At 33.9% G+C, this 23930-nt stretch overlaps 2 protein-coding genes across 2 annotated transcripts; one reads left to right on the top strand and one right to left on the bottom strand.

The window, feature by feature from the left end:
- The first annotated feature begins 1072 nt into the window (after positions 1-1072).
- LOC120348293 (coiled-coil domain-containing protein 63-like) lies at positions 1073-7189 on the top strand. The gene is made up of 8 exons (XM_039418413.2): positions 1073-1224; positions 1581-1770; positions 2899-3257; positions 3812-3938; positions 4457-4631; positions 5504-5732; positions 6048-6152; positions 6428-7189. The coding sequence occupies exons 2-8, from the start codon at positions 1594-1596 to the stop codon at positions 6990-6992; spliced, it is 1737 nt and encodes a 578-aa protein (XP_039274347.2). The 5' UTR covers positions 1073-1224; positions 1581-1593; the 3' UTR covers positions 6993-7189.
- On the bottom strand, positions 6993-22102 carry LOC120348292 (uncharacterized). The gene is made up of 17 exons (XM_039418412.2): positions 21825-22102; positions 20381-20564; positions 19547-19726; positions 18797-18916; positions 18067-18216; positions 17453-17560; positions 17190-17295; positions 16699-16867; positions 16163-16273; positions 15329-15543; positions 14526-14637; positions 14127-14260; positions 13126-13309; positions 11930-12131; positions 10059-10264; positions 9426-9493; positions 6993-8489 (listed from the first exon to the last, which is right to left on the bottom strand). The coding sequence occupies exons 1-17, from the start codon at positions 22004-22006 to the stop codon at positions 8305-8307; spliced, it is 2616 nt and encodes an 871-aa protein (XP_039274346.2). The 5' UTR covers positions 22007-22102; the 3' UTR covers positions 6993-8304.
- Between the last annotated feature and the right edge of the window lie 1828 nt (positions 22103-23930).

Below are 23930 nucleotides of genomic sequence, written 5' to 3'. Positions count from 1 at the left end.
CGCATACAACAATCTGTTTTTTGAAAAAATACCGGTAAAGAATTTTAGCCTAGTCTATCACAGCTATTTCTACACTAATTTTTTATTACTGCAAATAAATTGAAATTTCGAGGAAGACAGAGTGATCATTGGATTATCTGATTCATATTTAAGTTTCAGAAACACAACTAAAAACTAACGAATAGAGTTCAAAAACGCGAAAACAAGGTAATGTTTACGACCACGCTTGGAAATCTGTCTGAGCGAGAAAGATGTCTGAGCGGATGCGAAAAGGGAGCATTGTTACGTCACTTTTTGCATCTTGCTAATTGGCCAATGTCACGAAGTAAGCAAGGAAGTCGATGCTCGTGAATAGGTCCATTCAGTTGAAGTGGAGAATTCTCCGTCCATCCGTTGGTCTTATGTTATGACTCCTGATATAATCTCTAGTAGTTACTTATCTTTAGTAATCTATGTCAGTTCAATGATTCTACAAATTCGTACGGTAGTCACAGTAATTTCGAAATCCCAAAATTCCAATTTTTGTTTTTTGAATTAGATAATAGAACCTTTGGTCTCGCTGCTCATAACCGGCTTTGGTTCCCGCGACTGTAAATCCTAATCCTAAAACTTCCCTTCCCCAGTAAAACTCTGTACGATTGATTTCTTACTTGTTGGAACAAGAGAGCTATGCTCAAATATATGGACACGTAGCGCCACCCAATGGCAATAATTTTGATGACGTCATAGCGAAAAAAAAAAGTAATAGCCTTCTGGAGAAAAATTTTATCTTCAACCACTGAAAATTTCAAAGCAATTGGTCCAGTATTCGAAGAGAAAAGCGACTTTTTAAAAACGTGTCAAAGAACAAGAACAACAACAAGGATAACAAGAACAACATAATATTGAAACGATCGTTATGTCCACTACGTGTCCAATAAAACAAACATGGGTGTCGCTGCTCGATCACCAGTCTTGGTGTCTCGCGCCTCCCTTCACCCTAAAGTACCATATTTCCTATTTCTTGTATTGTGTATTCACATTGTGTGCTTTAGAATGGTGAAAAAATAAATTACTGATTACAAACTTGATTTTTTTCTCGTCTCCACCCCGTTGCCACCAAGTGACAAGCTGTAGTTGTCCATGGCAACTACTATCTATTGCTATAGTGATCACTTGCACTTCTTGCGTCTTTCGCTGAGGTTTTTATCTTAAAGTTTCCTCATCTTTGCAACAATTAGACTAGTAAGTATATCATATCAGCGTTTAATAGTTTCAATATTACATCGATGAGACGACATTTTGGTATTTTATACATAACCGAGGTGGAAATAGCAACAGCAGCACTTTTATGTTAAGACTGTAAGATGATATATTTTAGTTTAGTACTTTCCATGCTACTTTCCATTAACCAGAGTAACAGGCAGGTGACTTATATAGGTATGACACTAAATTTGTCTCATTAATTGAATGAATAAACATTCTGCTCAATACTTGCTGACTTGAATATGCAGTTGCGCAATTTATAAAAAAAATTTGACATTTTATAAAATTTTGCGAAAATGGGAGTACATTGACAGATATAATGGATTGTTTCTTAGGTGAAACATCAAGATGCAGAGGGCAGCGAGTCGACATTCAGAGACTTCTGAACAGGAGATGGATGGCCTCGAAAATGAATTGGCCAAGATGCAAAGACAGTATCGAATAATGGAGGGAGATCGAAAAGCATATTGCGAAGAATCTCAAAATATCATCAGAAAACAAAGAGCACAAATTTCAGCTCTACAGGTAAGACTGAAAAAAAAATAGAATACTACCGTGTTTTCCCTAAAATGAGACTAGGTCTTATTTCTATTTTACTCCGAAAAATACCACTAGGGCTTATTTTCAGGGGATGTCTTATATCTTCATTTATTAAAAACAAAAATGCAAAGTTGAGAATTCATGATTTTCAAATATACAAAAAATGAAAACCTGTATCCATTTACTTATAAATAACACAATTTTATTCAAAATAACTTCAAAACATAGATTATTAGTCATTTAAAACGTGTAGGAGATTTCTTGCTATTGACTTGGTCAAAAAAAAAAAAATTTGCGTTATTGACTAGGTCTTATTTTAGAGGGAGGGCTTATATTAAAATCATTTTGAAAAATCAGTGTAGGTCTTATTTTCAGAATGGGTCTTATTTTCGGGAAAACACACAAAGGGCTTTTACAATTAACATTCACCTAGCATAAAAATTTCAGATTTTATTTCCTTTTAGGACATATTCAAGTGTAATAAATTTTTATCAGTTGTTTAAATTTGAAGATAACACATTTGTTTTACTACACATTGCCTTTCATAATAAAGTATGTCTAGGAATGGCCAGAAGCAAATAAAAGTGTTGTATTTATACACTTGAGCTCTATGACAATTCCAGATATTTATGTTAAGTTTACTATATTTGTATACCTTGGTGTATATCTTGCAAAAAATGAATCAATACTAAATTTTAAATTGAACGTCAATGAGGATGTCCCGCTTCAAATGTTCAGGCATTTGAAGTCTCTAGAGCTGCTTGTGGATATACCGATCCTAATGATCCCCTGTTTTGACCAGAACCTTGTTGACCCTAGATTCTAGATTGCGAAACTAAATATTTAATATTAAAAATAAATATGGGTAGCCACACAACATACACGGTAAGCTGTGATCCACCACTCAAGACGTGACGATCGGCTGGTCGACCATGATGGATTGTTGGCCACCTCTGGTATATACAAATGTTCTTATAAAAATATACTTATTTAATGAATCTGCCAGGATATTGCCATATTCTTTATTTCTTTGATGTCCCTGTTATTATTATTTGTATGGAACAAGTTGGAGCAAAGTTACTCATTTTTTTTATTTCATGCTATCTTCAACAGGAGGAAAGGGAAGACATACAGACCAACTTGATTCTTGCTCAGTCTATGCAAAATAATAAAAATGATAATTCAAATATGGATGAGTTACGTAATTTATTGTCTGAGCAAGACGCATATGAGAAAATGATTCAAGAGGAGAGTATGAGTATACGTAACCTTGATAAAGAAATTCGAGGAATGGAAAAAGAGATAATTGCGCAACACAAGAATATGGGTGGTGTGCATTCTAGTCATCTTCGACATGTCAGTGCACAGAAGCAGAGTCGTGTGTTGGAAAATCGGCTCGATAAAGCAACAATCGAATTTAACAAAATGCTAACAGCTAATGCTAAGCTAAGAGAGGAAATTGATCACCTCAGGTAAAGGATTCTGTCAGATATAATCATATTGATATTATTTGATATTGATCATATTGATTTTAGAAAACATTTCACACAAACATTTACTGTGTATTTTAAACAAGCTGAGATTTACATTACTATTGATAAGATTTTCATATTAATCCTGTGGGAGAGGAAAGTTAATAGAACAGCTTAATCATCTGGCGTGACAGGGTCTCTCGTCTGACTACCAGATCATGTCGGGTATGTGATTAGATAGCCAGTTATTTGTTTCATATGCATGGACTTGATGGTGGAACCACCCAATGGTTACGTGAAGCACTCTAGGACAGTGGCGAGCAATCCTCTCGCACATAATTTTTTCCCGCGGGATGTGGACTCATGCAGGGTAGTCAGAGGTTCGCTGCTGAGCATATTCTTAACGCTTGGCACGATGTGCCTTACTGCCGAGATAGGGAATTTCAGTTGAATATAACTAGCCTATTAAAGAAATGCCTTAATCCATAAACATGTCATCAAGGCAAGCACAAACATCACAACAATATTTTTACCTAAAATATTGATTTGTACAGGTCACAAAGAGTTGTTTTCGATAATTTGAATAAGAAACTGAGTAAAGAGCTGAATGAACAGAAGAAGATCATGGCAGAAATAATTGAACAATCCACACAAGCATATGATCAGAGAGATGAAGCTCAGGTTTGAGTTTTATCAATAAATATTTTCTTTGACTGCTGATCTCCATATTTAATTAATATTATGGCCTACAAAATTACAGTTTGCTAAACCCGAAATTTTTTTGTTATCAGCCCTACCGTTACCAACAACCAAGTCTCAAATTTTTACCACAGGATAACAGTTTTAAAACTACTCCACAGTCTTCTCTGGGTTAAGCTGTTGCCACACTGTTTTCTCAGACACAGTGGTTTTCAACCAGGGTTCAGACAGTCCAGGGCTTGCGCATGTTTACATTCAAATCCGAGTCTGTATTCTTATATGTATATTACTTAAATGTATTGAAATATTAAATATTGAAATGTCATATTTTATGATAACGAATATAACTTTATATACATATAATCAAGTGCACAAGGGTTTCTCAAGCTTCTGAAATGTTTGTGTATTGGGGTTCCGCTATACCGAAAAGGTTGAACACCACTTTTCTGGCATTATAAAAACACTAATAATGAAATTATATTTACACCTACTGTGTTTAGGTCAAAATGATGGCTCTGAAAGAGAGAAATGAAAAAGATCTGTCCCAGTACAATATGGAATACAAAGAATTGATGAGAATAATTGACCATGATGCAAAATTAAAATTGTTCATGAATGTGAAAGCGCAAGAAAGAAGTGAACTTGAGGAAGAAGAAGCAGCTAAAAGAAGAGCAGGTTCATTTTTTCTATATTTACCTGTGATAGCAGTATCGGAATGTCTATCAGTCTTCAGTATAGGATCATTTTTGGGTACTCCCGTAGTATGTGTACCAGGTTAGGGTTAGGCCATAATTTTATTCCGATTTTCCCTATTTTAGTTCTATTACGAGTTTGGGGACTGTCTGTGTTAGCCAAGTCAATATACCCCCTGCCCCTGCCCATAGGTTTCAATCCCTTTACACATTGCTGTAAAGTAGGCAAACAAATTAAAGTTACCTCCATATTGGTACACACACTCCTGGAGCGCCCATATGTTTTTTACATTTAATACAAACAATATTTTTGTAAAATGGCTTGATACCACTGTAAAATATGTCAATTGGAGAGAAATTCATTTTATGGTGAAACTTGAAGTTTTTTGTGATAACATCAAACTCCAGGTTACTGATGTGCTGCCGTGCTTTCATGTGGTAGGCTACAGATCGTCAATTGTATTCATAAATGTTGATACTATTTGGATAAATGTCGGTAATACAGTAGCAAATGCTTTTTGAATGAAATCCCTCCACATATTCTGTTCTTTTATCACTTGGCAGGGGTTAAGTGTAAAATCCAATAGAAGTCCAAGTGCCGGACTTGGGCTCCGAACTGTCACTTTTCATTCGATTACCAGGTATTTAGGGAATTTTCAGACACACAAAATTTCATATGATTGCTAAGTATTAATTGCACTCAATTTGACTAATCTCACAATGTTTGAAATGTAAGAAAACGTTGTTCAGCAGTATTGAACATTAACATTGAGGTGTTTCTCTTGCTGAATGAATACTTTCGTAGTAACTATGATATAGTCAATTAACTGAATCACTTGTGTTATTTTATTTTAGGAGAGGAAGACAGAGCAGAAAAGACAGCCGAAGAAACAATGGAAATATATCAAAAAGCATTTGGTCGTATTAAAGAAGTCACAGATGAAGATGACATTAATTTGCTTGTAATTCGATTCATCAAAACAGAAGATGAAAACTTCGCACTTTTCAATTATGTTAACGAGATGAACAATGAACTGGAGCAAATTCAAGATCAAATTGATGCTGTGAAAAAAAATATCAAGAAGTAATTCCTTCTGTTTAAAATATTCTTTAATAAAACTTAATATTTAATTAAAATTTAGAACATTGTTACTATGTCCTTAGTTAATTAATGACACACAGTAAAATTTCTGAAAATTTTGGCGGGTACTGAGGTAACATTCACATACAATTTTTATGCTTTTAATGTTAGTTACTAAATAGTATTCTCTGTTGCTCCATGCTTGTTAATACCCATTTTGTTATCCCCTGTGTTACCCCTAATACTAGTAGCGTTTCTGTTTGACTGTATCAATATTTCTTGTATGAAAACCAAATTTGTGTTGTGAATTTGTTTAAGGTTTAAAGAGGAAGGAGTTCAATTCCAGGAGGAAAGGGAGAACATTCTTCGTGGTTTGGATGAAAAGTTTAAACAAACAACGAAAGAGGCTGATTTGTTTGACAAGTTAGTAGTACATCACGTCCATTTATTTTATTGAACAGCCCAAAGGAAAAAATTGGGACATGGCATTTATATGAATTGATGTAATGAAAAACAACGTGTGCACAAAGGGTTTGGCAAGGCTAACAAGGTGGTTTGAAATATGACTAAATAAGGGGCCAAATACAATATAAAATTAGATACACCAACATTGAAAGTAAACAAATTTCTACAATTCCCACTGTGATTTGGAATTCCGGATGGACATAGCGATGTTCATAAATTAACCTGTGTTTCAGGCAATTGAAAGCAAGTGTGAAGATTCTTGACCAATTAAAGGCCGGCATCGAGTCAGTGTTTGGAAAAATCAATTGTGATCGTTCTGCAATTGCTGATATGCTCGGAGATAATGATAGTGTGAATGAAAATAATATGATGCAGTATCTCGGCATCATTGAACAGAAAACCAACGAACTTCTGCAAATTCATGCATATCTCCAATTGAAAGAGCTCGAATCGAAACCAGAGAATGTTGCACCTGTTCCAGGCACCCCGCCAACAGCTACTGTTGCTCTACTTGGCGGTACAGCTGCTCCCGTGGCACTGTCACAAATTGTAGTTGTACCACCCTCCACAGAGGAAGATAAGGATGAAGACGACGATGAATCTATTGATATGGGTAGACCACTGACGACCAAAGAGCTCAAAGAGAGGGTATTGCGCAACATTCAAAAGAAAGAGTTAATCAGCCAGGCCACCGCCGATGTAACCGGTGCACTTCTGACCCAAGGCAAGCTACAAGGTGCCACTGGTTCTCCTGAAAAAATTGCAAAACATGAAACACAGAAGAAAAAATCAAAGTAGTTTATTTTTGTAGATTTTATTTTTTTACTTACAATTGCACATCCATTGTCTATAAAAAGCCATAATATTTCTATAGCCATACATCACTGAAAGTATTTTTACACCGAAAGTATTCTAGTCTATATATAAATAAAACTGTGCAAATTTTATTTTTTATGTAAATGACATTACACAATAAAGAGCAGATCCTAATCCTACATTTGAAATTCTATAATTGTATATTGACACAGAAAAGTCTCATCCTTGACAAGAAAGAAGGGAAGGCAGAATTACGTACTTGTAATAGGGATAAGATTTACATATTTGTCCTGGGGGAGAGGAAAAAAAAGGCTTAATCATATGGCGAACCACGGCCTCTCGCCGGGTTACCGATCCATATCAGGTATGGATTGGTTAGCCAGTTATTTGTTTTCGGAAGCATGGACTTGATGGTGGAGGACGTCGTAACAGTCCAGCGGTTACGTGAACCACCCTACAGTGGCGAGGAGTCCAGCAATTCTCTCGCATAGAACTATCCCCGCATGGCATTTGAACTTGCGGACCCACACAGGTTAATCAGAGGTGCAGTAGCAAGCGCACTACTGACTCTTAGCACCCTGCGCCACACCGCCGAGCATCAGGATTTCTTTTTGAATGGGGATAGGTAATTTAGTGATAATAATTTATGAAGAAGACGGTAATTACACTTCAAGCCATTTGTGCAAGTACCCTCCATATTTTCTGGAGAAACTTATCTAATACTGCTGTGAAGGATAGGTTTCAAAAGCCTCTTTACTCTGTAGGAAGAAGAAATGGTAAGAACTGGGGTTAACAGGATTATTTAAACAGATTGGAAAATACAACTTCAAAATATTAAATGCTCTATATCAGTGGTCGGCAAACTGCGGCCCCAAACAATTTTTTTTTGGCCCTCCAACGAACTTCCCTTTTAAAGCACAAAACAAAAATTGTGCATAAATAAATTATTATCTGCGCACAGATGTATGTCCTAACAAAGGCTGCTGTTCGGAGTTTGTTTTTGGTAGTTAGCATGAGCAAAAATAGGCACATATGAATCACCGAATGTGCCTACCCTTAGTTTTAATAAAAACAGAAATGTGCAATGTGGCAATTGTTAATAAGGTGGCCCGCATACGGCCCACATGCCACATCGTCAATGTGCATATTTGGCCCAATAGTACATAAAGTTCGTCGACCACTGCTCTACATGGAACGAATCATACCATTGTTCTATATATTTTACTGGTTATTCTGAAATGTCAAAAATAAATACCTACAAAAGATAAATACAAAAATTACATCAATCACAATTCTACAACATTCTTTTATTGTGAACATGTGACATTATTTCATCCCGCATTATGCCAAGAGTTTGAGCCCACTTTTCCACAGCTTTACAAAATGGTAACCATGACAGTGGTCTTTCTGCTATATTGTTCAGAGGATTTGCTGGGTCTTGAATTAGTGGAAAACTAGCTGCGTTTCCATCAGTAGTGCCTAGGTTAATTGCAAAAATTGTCATTGTCATGCAGCATTCTGATTTTATAAGAAAAGCTGTCATTTACTAGCTTAGATAAGGTTCTTTTAAAATATTTCTTATACTTAGAAGAAGGCCTTCAGCCAACCATCGCAAGCAGATAATTGGCACAGGTCTTTGGGCATTCACCATTTTGCTGTATGGTGATCGACACATATGACTGAATGAATGATATAGGCAGATATTTTTGCTATAGAAATGTATGAACAATAGGTTTCTTGGAAATCAGTTCTGTTTTCAATAAAACTGTTCAAATGATTATTGTATCGGTTGAAGCATGTTATCATTTACTCAACTAGATCTGTGTATGATTACATAACCCAACTTGAAACCAAATGCGATTGCGAACAATTTTCACCGACCGACTAAAGTGCTAAATGCAATTATTATTAGACAACATCATGTATTGTATATTGCTGGTATAGTACCTCATATATATATAAGAGGTACACCGCATGAGACACTCAAAGTATATAGTAGAAGTAATTTCAAATAAGAAGTGCTGTGAAGCAATATTCCAACACGGCCATTTTGTACGTGAGAAAACCTAGTTTTTTACAAAGCAGAAAGATCAAAATTTCGATGACAATTTTCTACTGAATCTGCATTATTATCCTCATTCAATTCCATATTAATATTAGTTCGTAATTTCCCTATGTCCATGCGGTTTTCAAACTGTTTATAAGACCCATTACAATTTTAAAGAACCTGAAAGACATAATGACCTGATTGCTGCTTGATTACCGAAATTGAGTCCAAAAAATTAGGATTAGAAACAAATTGACACAACTCTGTTGTTGCACAACATAAATCTCAAATGTTCCCAAATAGCATGTATTTTCCTACAGCTTACCACTCATTTCATTTCAAACAAGTAAAAAGAAGAGTTACTTCACCTGTGTATTCAATGCTATAGTCTCCGGGATCATAGAATCTTCCCCATGATAGTTTTATATTTGGTTCCCTGCATAACAAAAAGTTGAAAACTATAAAATACAAATAAATTACAAGCAGGGGTTATCAAACTTTTGCAAAATATGGAGCCACGAAGAGGTTGACTATTATCTACAGAACTCCACAATAAATCGTTAATTATCGATGAATGTTCTAGAGTAAATTGAAACTACTTTATTTAACGAGTCTGATGTATGCGCTACTTTGTATTTAAGCTGTATACAAGCTGGAAATAAATCTAAACTTGACAGATAAATTATATTAAAGTGAATTTGACACATGACAAACATATCAATAAAGTAGTGTCAAATTGTGGCAACGAGGCGGTAATTGAAGTATGGCATTATCTATAAGAACTTATGTAAAATGTCATATTTGAATTACGGCGTTTTTGCCACGCTTAGACACTACCATTGTCAAATTTCATTAATGCCGCTATTGCTTCTTTAGACAAATTAGTTAAGTCAGTATTTTAATAAATAAAGGAAATAGATCGCGGAGCCCCTAGGTTTCTCTCGTGGAGTCCTAGGGCTCCATATGGAACACTTTAAGAACCTATAATTTATAGTACCTACTTTTCATTTTTCGAAGTGAGCACCAGATTCACAAAGCTGTTAATAACAGTACGATTACTTGGTAGACTTCCCTCAACCTCATGACAAGCTATCTCATATGCACGGACAAGAAGTAGAGCTAATAAATACGATGGAGGTTTCCATTTAGCATCAATCCAATCTACTGTGTTTCTCCAATTTTTTACAACTTTAATAAGGTCTTTTACCTGAAGGAAAAAATTGTTCAAATATATTATTTATTCGAATATGTAATTTGGGATTTAGTTGTGCTTACCAGGTATATGAAACATAAAACCCAGACAGTGCGAACTGTACATACCTTGGGGCGATTCTGAGGTTCATTAATATTCAAATCGTTTGATTTGACTGTGCACTTTGTTTTCTGCAGTACGGCCAACATTAGATGATAAAGTTACATATTTTGAATATATAATAATTAGGACATAACATTATAGTAGTTATCTCTCCCACACCGAACTGCGATACTGTATGACCGAGAGATTTCATTCTACCGACGGGACGGCAGAACAGCTTGCCAAAACTGGAACTGTCCCGGCTAAACCGTATGGTAAGCCCCAAATTTAATTGATTCAGTTTAGTCATGTAATTGATTCAAACTAAACAGAAAACTACAACTTTGGTATTGTATATGTTTGGCTAGTTATAACATAACATGATTAGAATGTGTGTGCAATTATTTGGTGCTTGCATTGTTTAAAGATATTACCCATTTCTAGCAATGTCCTAACGGGAAGGTTCTTGAATATTTTTAGACTTCTTTATCACATTTATTGCACATTTTTTTTTCTTTTTTTACCGTCAGACCGCCGTCGGGTGCGGACGTGGTAGGTGGAGTACTGGAGTAAAAAATATTTGGACTAAAACTCGGAAAACCGGACAAACAGGACTGAATACAGACTAGCTTTTATATCTTTTATACATTGGAGCTGCTTTGATAAGAATTGCGTTGATCACTTGTAACAAGTGATTGAACCTAAGGGACTTCGAGAAAACAGAAATAATCGACTTAGCTGCCGACACTGGATTGGTCAGTAAATTCATGCGAGAGAAACAATTCATAGGAACAATCGATGTTCAACACAACAAGATGGAACCTCCGGATTGTTGGACGTTGCAAAGAATAAAAACATTTACTCCAATTTCTACGAATTCGAACCAATTTTGCAACATGAGAAGCAACGCCCGAAACTAGTTTTCGTGTTTTATGTTTGTTGTTTAGTTTTATTTGTTTACAAAAAACAGCAGCTAATCAATTAATTGTTATTATTGGTATTCGCATTTCGGCACAGGCACCGTCACATAACTTCTAAATATTTTTGTATTAATCACGACTTTCACTCATCAAAATTATTTACAACATTACAAGTAAGCTTTGCCCATGAAATTTATTTTCTCGTGATCATGTACTCTGTTCATTAATTTATACTAGTATGATTGTCTTGGTGTGTTTCACGTGTGTGAATGTGGGTGAATGGGCACAGTCGCTGGTTACAGCGTTCGTTATAAACCATTATATAGGTTTTGCCCATTTTCCCGATCTTTCAGTTGACCTGTCTGTGTTCTTTTTATTTGTGTTGTAGACGAAAGATCGAAATAAAATTATTATTATTATTATTATTATTATGGTATCTCAGTGAATAGAAATGTATTAACACTGGTGTTTGGAAAAATATAACATTCTGAAAATTCTATATATTCATTCTTACATATTGTTAAATATTATTGCCTGGTTCAGAGCAAAAGATGCAATTGAGTGTCATAGAAAAAATAATTCTTAGTTTGTTTATTCTAGAATACCGTGTACCTAGGTTTGTGTTTTTTCTACTAGATTCTTTGAAATATTTACAAACCTGGTCTGGCTGTTCTTCAATGAAAATTTTTTGTCTTTCCGCCGCAGCAGAACAAAACCATAAAAGATTTTCAGAATTATGTTGCTTCAGTAATTCATTATATAAAGCATCATATCCTCCTGCACCTTCAGAATTCCAATCAAAAGTCCAGTATAGGTCCACTTCAATTTTATCGTTGTACATAAACTGAACTGTGTATGCACTGAAATATAAATCAAAGCTTATTCTAGGGATTTACGAATATTTCCTGTCTGAATGTAATGTGACTTTTGAATGATGACTCTCTTATCCTATCACAATAAATATTTGAAGGTATTAATTTCTTTCTGCACTTTTTTGCGGATACCTATATGAACAGAAAAAACTGATCCCAAGTATATTTTTGGCCTTAAAAAATCCATTTAGCATATATGATCTGAAAGACCAACATCATCCCTCTCAGTACCATAAAACGATAAAAAAAGTCAACAATTGCGTTTTGATACAAAGCAAACAAATTGCAAGTAACACTTGCCAGGCCTTACTGTTAAGAATATGTCAGCTCGATATAAAAGCAAGGGTTGGCAAATCTATCTGGTATGGTGGATCGCATAAACTGTGGGACTAAGCGGGTAGGCGACATGTATCTAGATTTTATTTAATTCTAGTGATGACTGCAAGTACTTATTTATAGCGAAGTGTGTAATGTCTGTATTTCAACATATCTATCTGGAGGTGTGTTGCAAACTTGAGTTTTAAAAAAAAAACTGCTAGTAGAAATAGGTGCTTCTAAGCAGGGACATATATTTTAAAGAATGGTTATGCAACAAAACAAAACCGTCATTGTTATTCTGATTTGACAAAAACCCTAGCAGTGGACTGATAAGAAGCATGTTTTAATTGACTTATTCACTCATATTCAGTCCAAAAACATTATTTCCATCTGATTGCGTAACCATCGACCAAGAACACAACAGATTACCTGCTGTGGACTTTTCTAATAATTGTTCTGAATTGGCTCAAGACATTTCTTACTCAAAGTTACAATCATTGAGATGAATTGAAAACCTGCTATTTGATCTCGATGAGACCAGACATGCTTAACATAATTTGCTGAAGAGGTGAATACAGCATTATAGAAAAAAAAACGCTGGAATGCAGTAAAAGTAGACCCACACAACTACTGTTTGTTCTGTTTTAAATGAAAAATTACTCACTTGTGATAAAATTCGGTAAATCCCTCAAGTTTGCCTTCATCAACAGCCTCACACATTAATTTAGTGATAGCATGAACAAATCCAGGTAACCAAGCAGCATGACCATTCTTCGGTAGATCTGGCGTAAGTAGAATAAAATCAACATCTGTCCGATTGCCACACATAGTTCCAGTCCCAATGGATCCTGTCAATATTAATGAATTGTTTACTTTCGGAATAGATGCCTCATAGCAAAACCAAAATCAGACAAAAATTCATGATGTATAAATTCATGCATTTACAAATGCTACATGCTACAAACTTGCAATAATACATAAATATTATATGAAAACAAACAAATTATATTTCAAATGAACTCTGTTTTTTGAATGATTGTAGTTTCTATGTTTAGCTTAGCTTTATAAAAATCAAAAAGTAGAAAAATTCATCAAATTTTGATGGGTAAATACAGTGAGATTCTAAAAATTTATCAGAATTGTCTTTAGAATTACACAAACCACATACCGGTATGTACCCTTTCTTATTTAACCCTTTGTTGCATGTAAAATTGTTGTAACTAGGTAAAATTCACATACCTATATATATGTATGTATATCCTCGCATATAAACAGAGTTGAAAACTCAAAAAAAGTCGACATATACGCGCATAACTGTGATCGCACTCAAACGAAATGACATTATGCTAACTTAACTAGTGAGGAGGAATTTGGAGGATTTTGAGACACCAATATTATTAAAAGTAAAACATAACAAAAGAGGTTATAATTTTATTGATTCTCTTCTGCAACAATTTGCTGTGATAGATGCGTACGGCATGTTACGATATGTAAGGTCGGCTTAAATGCGAATTTTCATAAATGTACTGTTTTATGGCTGTTTTCAGGGGGTCGGCTCATAAGCGAGTATATACGGGTATAATTTTTTATTTTGCATAATATCAAATAATCAGTCAAATCTGATTTGACTGAGTTGCAGGGTCAATAATCAAAGAATATTTCAACCTGCTTGAACGATCCTTGTGAGACGAAGCGGTAAAGAATTGTTTACAAATCGAGTTAGTTCAAGATGTAGTTCTTCAACTTCTCTTTGAATGGTAGCAAGATCTGCAGGATCTGGCCGAGCATCATTCACCAACCTGGAAAATTTCAATTAAGCATTTTTGTATCCAGAAAAAACTCATTACGAAGGGAATCCAAAACATACAAAACCCATTCATGATAATTTTATTCTGGAAAATTTAGTGGTAGGATTATGATATATTTTAAATGGCATTTTGCCTTGGCCTTAATTAATTGTCTCTTACAAATCAGCTCTACAACAATATTTAGGTTTTTTTAAACTGCAATTTTCCCAGTCCATCAGTTTTAATGCTACACATTTAAACAAAAAAGTATTCATACAAACTAAAATGCTCTCTGTATCTGATTGAAAACTTGCAGTTTTCTGCTTCCGACTGAACTACTGGGCGAATGTAGGGTCTTCCTGTATTCCCACTGTATGATTTTCGCCATGCTGAAATTGCAAACCAATATCACTCATTTGGTTAGCTAGATTATTCAAATATTGAATAGTGATTTTTGGGGTATTTTGGGGAATATTTGAATCCAAAGTTACATTGGTTTGCATGCCCTGATTACCCTGCATGGGTTGCAGGTTTAAATCGAATCGTGGGGGATAAGTATGTGCAAAAGAATTGCTGGACTACTCACCCCTGTAAGGATGGTTCACATAACTGCTGGATAAGAGGCCGTGGCTATCCTATCCATGAATATGGCTATCCTATCTTATCCTATTATTAATATTGTGACACTAAGCCTATTGTACAGTATATTGTGACCTATGAGCAAATAATTTTTCTGAAGAATTGTTTACTCATTGTTCTTTATGGACATTTTGCAGAAAAGGAAGCATAAACAAATCAATTCCATATGAAAATCAATTTTATCGTGGATGTTCTCCTTTCACAGACCACAACAAGCACTGAAGTACCAAATATTCTTTTTGCCATTATTTTCTTAGTTTTTAAGTAGAACCTCAAATATTTTCATAAACTCTTGTTCACTCATGATGTTTAGGGTGATACTACCAGCAGAACACTCACCATCTTATTGTATCACATTATGCATCAATGTATGAAACTTCACCAAATCTCTATTCTGAAGAATGATAGTTTCACCATATCGATAAAAAATACATTGTATACCTTTGGATACATGTCTTTCTGCACATTTATCAATCAAATCAAATAAAAATCTGAAGCACATTGCTGGCCATTGTGGAACAGATAAAATCAATGTGGATTTTGGTGCTTCTGGCATTTCCTGTTGCGCTTGCTTCAATGCCATCATTTTATTTTCCACTTCTTTCTTTTGTTGCAACAATTCTTGATATCGGGTATGCATATTACCCCTGTCTTTTCTAAACAATTTAAAAATGAAGTCAGTAGATTCATTATAATAATATTAATAATCATATTCCAGGTTGTTCATAAATTTCATGAATATGGATAATTATGACACGTAACATCTCAATTGATTGAATATAAAAATATCTTATAACCTAACTCAAACTTGATATATTTTCAGAGACAGAATAAGAACTTTAGGAGAATAAGATTTACATATTTACCCCAGGGAGAGGAAAGGCTGATAAGATGGCTTAATCATACAAATAACTATGCCTTCCGTCTGGTTACTAGTTGGGTATGGGATTAGTAAGCCAGTTATTTATTTCAGATGCATGATGGAGAATGAAGCCGTAACCGGCCCGCGGTTAGATGAACCACCCTGTGGCATCGAAGAGTCCAGCAACCCTATCCCACATAATTATCCCCCATGGGATTCAAACCTGCAAACTCATGCAGGGTATCAGAGGTGCAGAGGCGAGCGTATTTCCTACCGCGTAGCATGATGCACCACACCGTCGCACTTTTTCACCTTGATTATAAATTGATACTAAAACCACACCTATTATTGTTAATATTGTAAAGAACTTCATTTTACTCAGTGTCACTATTTATCATAGTCGACATTCCTACCTTGCACAATATAAAAGTTTTCTCTCTCTGTCTGCAGTCGGTGATGGTGCTGGTGTTTTATAAAGTAGGTGATTTGAAACAATATTAATGTGAATTGTGATGTATGAATACCTGTATATAACAAATAAAGTTAATCTTAATTTGAAGCCCATATTCGCTGGTATATCCTCGAAAGTGTATGCAGGCGTATAATAGATCTAGGTTGAAATCACCGCATAAAACTAGATCAATAAAATGTATGTTTCCTATTTTTGACATGTTTACTCGCTTGTGCAGTTTGACCAATATTAATTCATTCAAGTGAAAATCAAAGATCAAAAATGTCATCCTAATTTTTTTTTCTCAGAATCAGTGTACTCAAAAATGTATGCACAAAAATTTTTGTTCAATTCTTTACTTCAAGTATGGCATAATTTATGATATATTACAAACTCATATATGCATTAATATTATCCATAGTATTTTAGGCAAGGTATATTCAATTTGTCATTACATGTTCTATTAAACTTATTTTTATTATTTAATCTGATACTTACTGTTCATATCCATCATGAACTTCGGTACGATATGGGTTGTCACTCACTGAAAGATCTTGAATTTGCATTTCTGAACGAATAACGTCAGCATCGGACCAATTTTCACCAAAATATCCAATTAAAGCTCCTTTGTTGTTCAATGGTACATTTAGGGATACGTCTTCAGAGCCTTGAAATAAAAAATGCAATAAGAATATACAAATTTAAAGCTATTTTGTAGTTTTAAATTCTTAATTCTGAAATTGAGAAAATCAAACAAAAATGTTTTTGTCAAAGACTCTGGCATCGCATAAAAAGGTGGAACAATACTTGTTTATATTAAAAGTGTCTTTTACCCCAGCAAGACATTATGTCAAGAAATTTGTCAAATATTACTATTGCTATTCTTATTGATCCATTCCATGCGACTTGTTTGAATATCATTTTTCAAATTTATATTTTGATATACAAATAAATTAAATAAATTTTAAAAAATGTAATTTATAAATAACCAGGAGCAATTAGTGTTGCATTCCACATTATATGTCTATGATAGAACTCTTGTAATCCACTTGTTGTTTTCTCATTTTGATCAAGCTTCAACTTTAATTTGATTGCCTGTAAAAGAAAATATTGTGACTAACATTTAGTCACTTGTTAGCGCCAATAAGATTTTAGTTATTCCAACTGACTTACATAAAATGTGACATAAATTTGTTGGCACATATCCTTGAGAGGGTAAAGAAATGAATACATTCTTAAAAATTTATATTACCTGCAATGTTTTCAATACCCACGGACACCCTGTTAAATCCTCAAATGGTGTCATACATACTGTTGGACATGATGTCGTATCGGATAAGGTCACATGAACCTCATTCACCTAAAATTTTACACAACATTTCATTTGAATGTTCAAGTAGTCACAAACTTTGAACAAAAATCAGTAGTGTCATAAAACAGTGTACTAGGCCTGGTGTTAAGCTTAGGACTGACATCAACTGCATATAATATTTCAGTATTGCCCCACCACTAGTAATTTTTTGATATGATTCTTTGATTCTGTTTTCCTAGGTTTGTTCAACATAAATTAGAACAATTAGGCAATAGCCTAGTTTTTTGAAAAATTCAAAATAAGAACAAAACTCATAACTCAAAATTTACTCAATGTCACAGATAAAATAATCAGATTACATTTTTGAAAAATAATTTCACTCAATGAACCTTTTTGAAAAAAATGTTGATATAATATATTTATTGATACGCCTATAAAACTGTAAAATTGTTTCAATCAGATACTTTCCAATAAAATCGAATTATATGATAAACTGTTTTAGATTTAGAAACAATTTCTTTTCAGTGAACAAAAAGATAAAATGATATACGAACCTCATAAACGGCTATAAACTCAACTCCTACAAGCAATTTGTTATTTTTTAAAGAAGACATGAAATCTCCCTTATTTGGAAATGCGACACCACTTGGCATTTCACTGATACAATTTGCTGGAAAGGTATGTTCATATACTGAAGGTGAGGGCTGAAAGAAAAATCAGATTATTATATAATATCACACATTTTACATATAGTAAGAGCAGGAATCTTGGTAATAGTTATTAGATTTGCACTGTATGGGCAATAAATTAGGGGGTGCCTAAATGTGTGCAATATGATTAATGCAATTCTGAGAAAAACCCAATATATAAACATAACTTTGGTTTTGCCATTCTATCTGCAAGAACAAGTATATATTAGGTATATATCTACCAAAGAATATGACTCTTGTAGAAAAGGATAATGAACTATTTCATCACCAACCCACATAAAATCTACAAATTGCGTAAATTTATATTATGTTAAGTATATAAATCCAAAAATCTAATGTTACTTGGTATTTATTTTATATAAAGCAGTATTATTTTCTTTAATCTCACCCAAAAATTAAAGTTTGATCTTGCTTACAAATAATAAAATATAACATAATTAGCGTACTAATTTAGTATTCTGTTTCAGGAAGTAGAATTCATATAATTAGAATACATAAAATATAAGTTATTACTGTGGTCTGAAGTATACAAACATATTAAAAATAGATTAATAAAGAACTGATAGTAGCATACCTGACCATGAATAAGAAACCTGGTTTTAACTTTGGCCAAGTGATTTGAAGTTGTACAATGAAGAAATAAAGCCACATTTCCTTCACTTTCATTATCAGGTCCATTCGGAAATATTCGAATCTATAAAAAGGAAGAAATGTGTCAAACCAATGATCCATTATAATCTAATTTACAATTAATGATACCAATTGATTTTATCGTTTTAGATAGCATTGAGTAAGGTTGTATTACCTAAAAAAATCAGAAATTGAGGTAAATCTGTCAATATTGCAACAATTTCCAATTATTTGATTGTAATCAATTAATAATATGAGTGTTATATAATTATTATAAAATATTAATACCAACCAAGAGCGTAACCAACCCCAAATTTTGTAGGGACATATTTTTTTTGTTTGTATAACGACGTAATACGACTTCACTCGTGCCTTTTGCTCTGAACAAAGCCAGATAAAAGTAGCCACTGATATCTAACAATATCTTAAAGAATCGCTCTACAGACGTACTTCGCTGTCGAAGTTATCCAAGGCACATAAGCGCACATTTTTATCCATCTCTTTTCGTTCATTTGGTAAAAGGATTATTGATAGCAAGCCAGGAAACATCCGGTTTTCAGAAAATCGTTCAAGAATATAGCAAAATGTGTTGGAAAAGGCTTATGAATCTATGTCTTACTGCAAATCTGGCAAAATTGCAAATTTTTGGGGGGATGGGGGATTTGTGATGCTACCAAATATCTTATTAGCTTACCTGCCATGCAAATCCACCAACACTGAAGGGTGATGTGTGAATTACTGGGTAAGGCATTTCATTTGTAATTGACGGTAGCATAATTTCTTCTTCAAATAGAGTTTTGAAGTTTTTACATTCTAGATCAATTAACACTTTATTTCCATCATATAGAAAACCACCACTCGGCTTCAGTAAAGTCTGCAAAATAAAAAACAATCTGCTGTCTCTGGGAAATTACAGAATCACACAATCAATTCTTATGTCACAATTTTTGTACAGATCCCATGTGAATTTAAACTTTTTAACTTTTATGACAAAAACCAAATATTTTAATGATAGTCGATGATATAGCCCAACTCATCTTTTAACATATGACAGTATCTGAAATGTCTCACAACCTTGGTATGGAAAGATTTTTATCATACAAAATTGCAGCGAACCAAGTTCACCATATCCAATCGCCACTAAGCAACGTTTCGGATACCCCTTCAATACTGAAACCACACAGAATTGTGGTGGCCATTTAAGTTCAACAGTTATAACAAGAATGTTGCAATTTCTGAAATTCGATTTTATGAAACACGAATGTGTGAAACACGGATTCGCATGCATATGAATTGCCGAAAAATGTTTATAATGCTACGGAATATATTTTCGAGGCTTCATAGAAGTTTGCAATGGATGCCACTCCTAGAGAACTATATTTTAATCGACTTTGGGCCGCGTTAGAATCACTACTATCGTGCTCAACTATTCTTTTCGATTTTTGTAGTCGTTATTTTAGGTCTACAAATTTTGTTTTTGAGCGGTTATTTATGCTGGAAATAAATAAACTGAAATAAAGAAGATTACCTCTTTCCTTATAAATTCTTTCCATCCCCATGATAATGAATCATCATCTCTGCAAAAAACTCGTCCACCAGTAGGACTGTGACAAGTGTAGTTATTTTGGTAATTGACAGCATTTATGACAGTGAATGAGTATGCAGTGTGAACTTTGACATCTTTGCCGAGATTCACGATTCGCAGATAAAAGCTATAAAATGAAAACATGCAAAACATATTTTTATCCAAAAACTCGAATTCGTGAAAAAATCTATTTTAATCATCCAACGCAGTCATAAGAGTTTTTTCACTGTGCAGTGAATAAGTAAAAATATCCTCCATCGAAAACTGATTTACTCCAAATCCTAATTAGTTGAATTGTATTAACAAATCAGTCTACTATAAGAAAATAATAGATTGAATTGCAAAGGAATAATATCGGAGATATTATTGTTGTGCAGTGTGCACGACAAATAATGTGTGTTTAAAATATATAATCAAACATGAATTATGTTCATAAAATTTGGCAGATGGACTTATAAATTGTTGTCTACTAAATAAATTTTGTTGTTTTTAAATACAGGCCACAAAACCTGAATAGGAAATCATTAAAAAACATTTTAAAGGAAAATATTCGAGAAGGAAGGACTAGGGGTAGCAGTTGGAATCAACTTCGTACATATGCAAAAGTCGGTCTGCGCACTTCCATTAAGCAAATTATAGTAAGCGTAGACGTGCTCTATCAGAAAGCAGGCCGGCGTCCGTACATGGTGAAATACATGTGTTCATTTATTTAAGGGCAATAATAACTCACTACACTTACTGCGACGAATTAAATCAGACGGTAAACGCCGCGTAAATGATGTCTCACGGTAAAATCAATTACAGTTCACAATATCCGTGTACTAACTTATACTTTAAAACATTCTAAGTACAATTAAAGAGAAGAATATATCGGAAAGATCGGTCTACTTATAGCCGATACCGATACAATTACCGATGTCGACAAAATGGACGGTATTGAACACTGTACACAAGATTTAATGGTTTTGATGATTTTACCGAAGTTGACTATAGGTGCAAAGGAACCAACATTTCACACCGGAGGAGAATTTGAATGTTTTGGGGAGGAAATTTTGCCTCGTATTTGCGTGTAGTATCACTAACATTTTTTACTTATTTAGTATTATGGTTAAACATATATATATATATATACAAACATTATAAACTATTCAAAATGTACAAAGCCAGAAAACTAGCTATACGTATCGCAAACAAATGTTCCGTTGAAGATTAAATAACAAATGAAAGTAGAGTGTTATGCGTATTGCGTAGTACAAAAACATTGAAATAAACAATTCGTAGAATTTACAACCTTATAAATCAAAACAGATCATGCAACTACAATTGCATCGTAACAACCATACAATAGATATGGCGCCCATGGTAAAGTTTAAAAATGTTGTCTTACCTGTAATAATCATTTGATTTTCCAGTATAAACGTACCATCTGTGACCAGCAAATTGAAATTCTCTTGATCGTACGTCAAAGCCAGTAATATCGTGCGGATTTTCGATAATGAAAGTAAATAAATGTGTTCGCTCTTTGTCTTGAATATCTAGAAATCTATGCAATTGTATGCAAGGTGCCATTTTAAAATTATATTGGAAAAACGCTCAATGAAAACTATTAATTTCATCTGCTGCCATGACGAACTGTCGTACCTACGGAATGGATCTTTACGTGACGTTTATGTATGTTTTAAGAATGAAACACGATCCCCTTATCAGGGCGTTGGAGTTTAATAAATTAATCAAGCGGTCAACAGCCATTATAGTATAGTACCTGTTTTGAAGAGTCATTTGTGTTTTTGAGTGCATTCACACAAAGGCGGTAACCTCTTTCCATAAAATTCGATTCGACTTCAACACAAAATGAATCGACGAGAGCATCGTTCCCCTCATTTTGCCAGTTGAAATATTTGTAAAGGTTCCCTAAGTGCTACAAAATATAAATTAGTAAGAAAAATGACAATATCCATACATGACGACAACCGGTTTTAACATATATATGTACTATGTTTGATTTTAAGAATATTTTAGTTCTGAATGTGGCCAAAAATCATTTAAAAATGCCCAAAACAAAGCTCCCATTTGTAAATCGGTCAATGGATCTTATTGTTATTCAGCAATTTCACACACAGAAAAAAATAAATCTATATTTCAGTATTTGAGCATATGGCTTATATAGCCTACGTTTTTTGACACTAACAGAATGCACGCCTCATTCCGCGTAAAATATGTATACACGTGATCATAATCATTTCATATTTCGAACAAACTCGATTTAAACTGCAGTTATTAAACTATTTACAAGTTGTTACAAATTTTACAAAATATGTAACATTCATTAATTTACTAACCCGAATGACTTTTACAATGAAAATGATGTTCGTTTTCATCAGTTCAAGCATATATAGGCGACCATTATTTTGGTTTTCAGTTCTATAGTATACAGCAAGGAGCATTAGGCTTAGAGGAAACATTTCCTGTTATTTTTTTTTTTTAATAGATCTTAATAGCGACTACATAGCGCTTTAATGACACTACCATTTGCAAACAACATAATTTCTCGGTTGTTTGGGAGTGTTATTCGAGAGGGCTAATTTCCAATTAAAACTAATAATACTGAAACAACGATTCGACTCATTTTTATTTGAATATGATTCAATGAACACATACAAAATACTCGTATATTTATACTTTGAAATCAATTATTTAATGTAACTTTTATTGTGTGTTATGCAAAACAGAAGTTGACTTCAGGAGGTGTTAAATTTGATTTTAATTCGGATCAAGTGTATTCCAGGCAAATATATACTCAAATCTAATATGTGACGGCGCCAAATGTCGTCGGCCATGGACGGGAATGATGTGTAATCGAAACCTTTAGGAACGCATTCTTATCAATAACATATACCGGTGTTACACAAGCAGGCCCGACCACAGCTCACTGATTTCAACCACCCAGAAACCTTTCACGTGAGACCATATATTAAATGCTGGGTGATCTTATCAAATGAAGGAGTGAACTAACATTAATATTAAATGGAAGTAGACGACTATGAGAAACATTTTTTTGTTCTTAGAAGTATAATATTACTTCGTACATATATCTGCCACAATATATTTTGTCACAAAATATATTATTTAATGACGCGACTGTTATGAAACAGGAATTGGAATTGAGCTTAATAGACTTCAGGTAAGAATAGTTTATGATTTATGTGCAGAAGTGAGAGTCGTGTGTCATCGTTATTCCAATATTATATACATCAGATTCTTATTCTATTGCATTCATAGTCTTAAAATGCATACAATCCGTTAAATTATTCAAGATACTTCATATAACTCAGTATATCGCACAGCAGATGAACAAAACTTGGACCTCTCGAAGTATGCGCACCAAGATGGCGCACAACCTTAACTCAGGTTGTGTACCAGGTTGGGGTTCAGGTTATGCGGCATCTTGGTGCGCATACTTCAGGAGTACCTAAAACTTAATATTGAAACCAAA

This window comes from Styela clava, chromosome 1, assembly GCF_964204865.1.
Source record: "Styela clava chromosome 1, kaStyClav1.hap1.2, whole genome shotgun sequence".
NCBI classification, from domain to species: domain Eukaryota; kingdom Metazoa; phylum Chordata; class Ascidiacea; order Stolidobranchia; family Styelidae; genus Styela; species Styela clava.
Note: the sequence above shows the minus strand (reverse complement) of the source record. Positions and strands in the feature narration are given on the sequence as shown.

Coding starts and splice junctions, on each gene's coding strand:
- LOC120348293 (XM_039418413.2), top strand. CDS start 1,594: ATGCAGAGGGCAGCGAGTCGACATTCAGAGACTTCTGAACAGGAGATG. Junction 1,771..2,898: donor CACAAATTTCAGCTCTACAG/GTAAGACTGAAA, acceptor TATCTTCAACAG/GAGGAAAGGGAAGACATACA. Junction 3,258..3,811: donor GAGGAAATTGATCACCTCAG/GTAAAGGATTCT, acceptor TGATTTGTACAG/GTCACAAAGAGTTGTTTTCG.
- LOC120348292 (XM_039418412.2), bottom strand. CDS start 22,006: ATGGCACCTTGCATACAATTGCATAGATTTCTAGATATTCAAGACAAA. Junction 15,544..16,162: donor AAACTTTTATATTGTGCAAG/GTAGGAATGTCG, acceptor TAAATTGTTTAG/AAAAGACAGGGGTAATATGC. Junction 9,494..10,058: donor CTCACTTCGAAAAATGAAAA/GTAGGTACTATA, acceptor TTTGTTATGCAG/GGAACCAAATATAAAACTAT.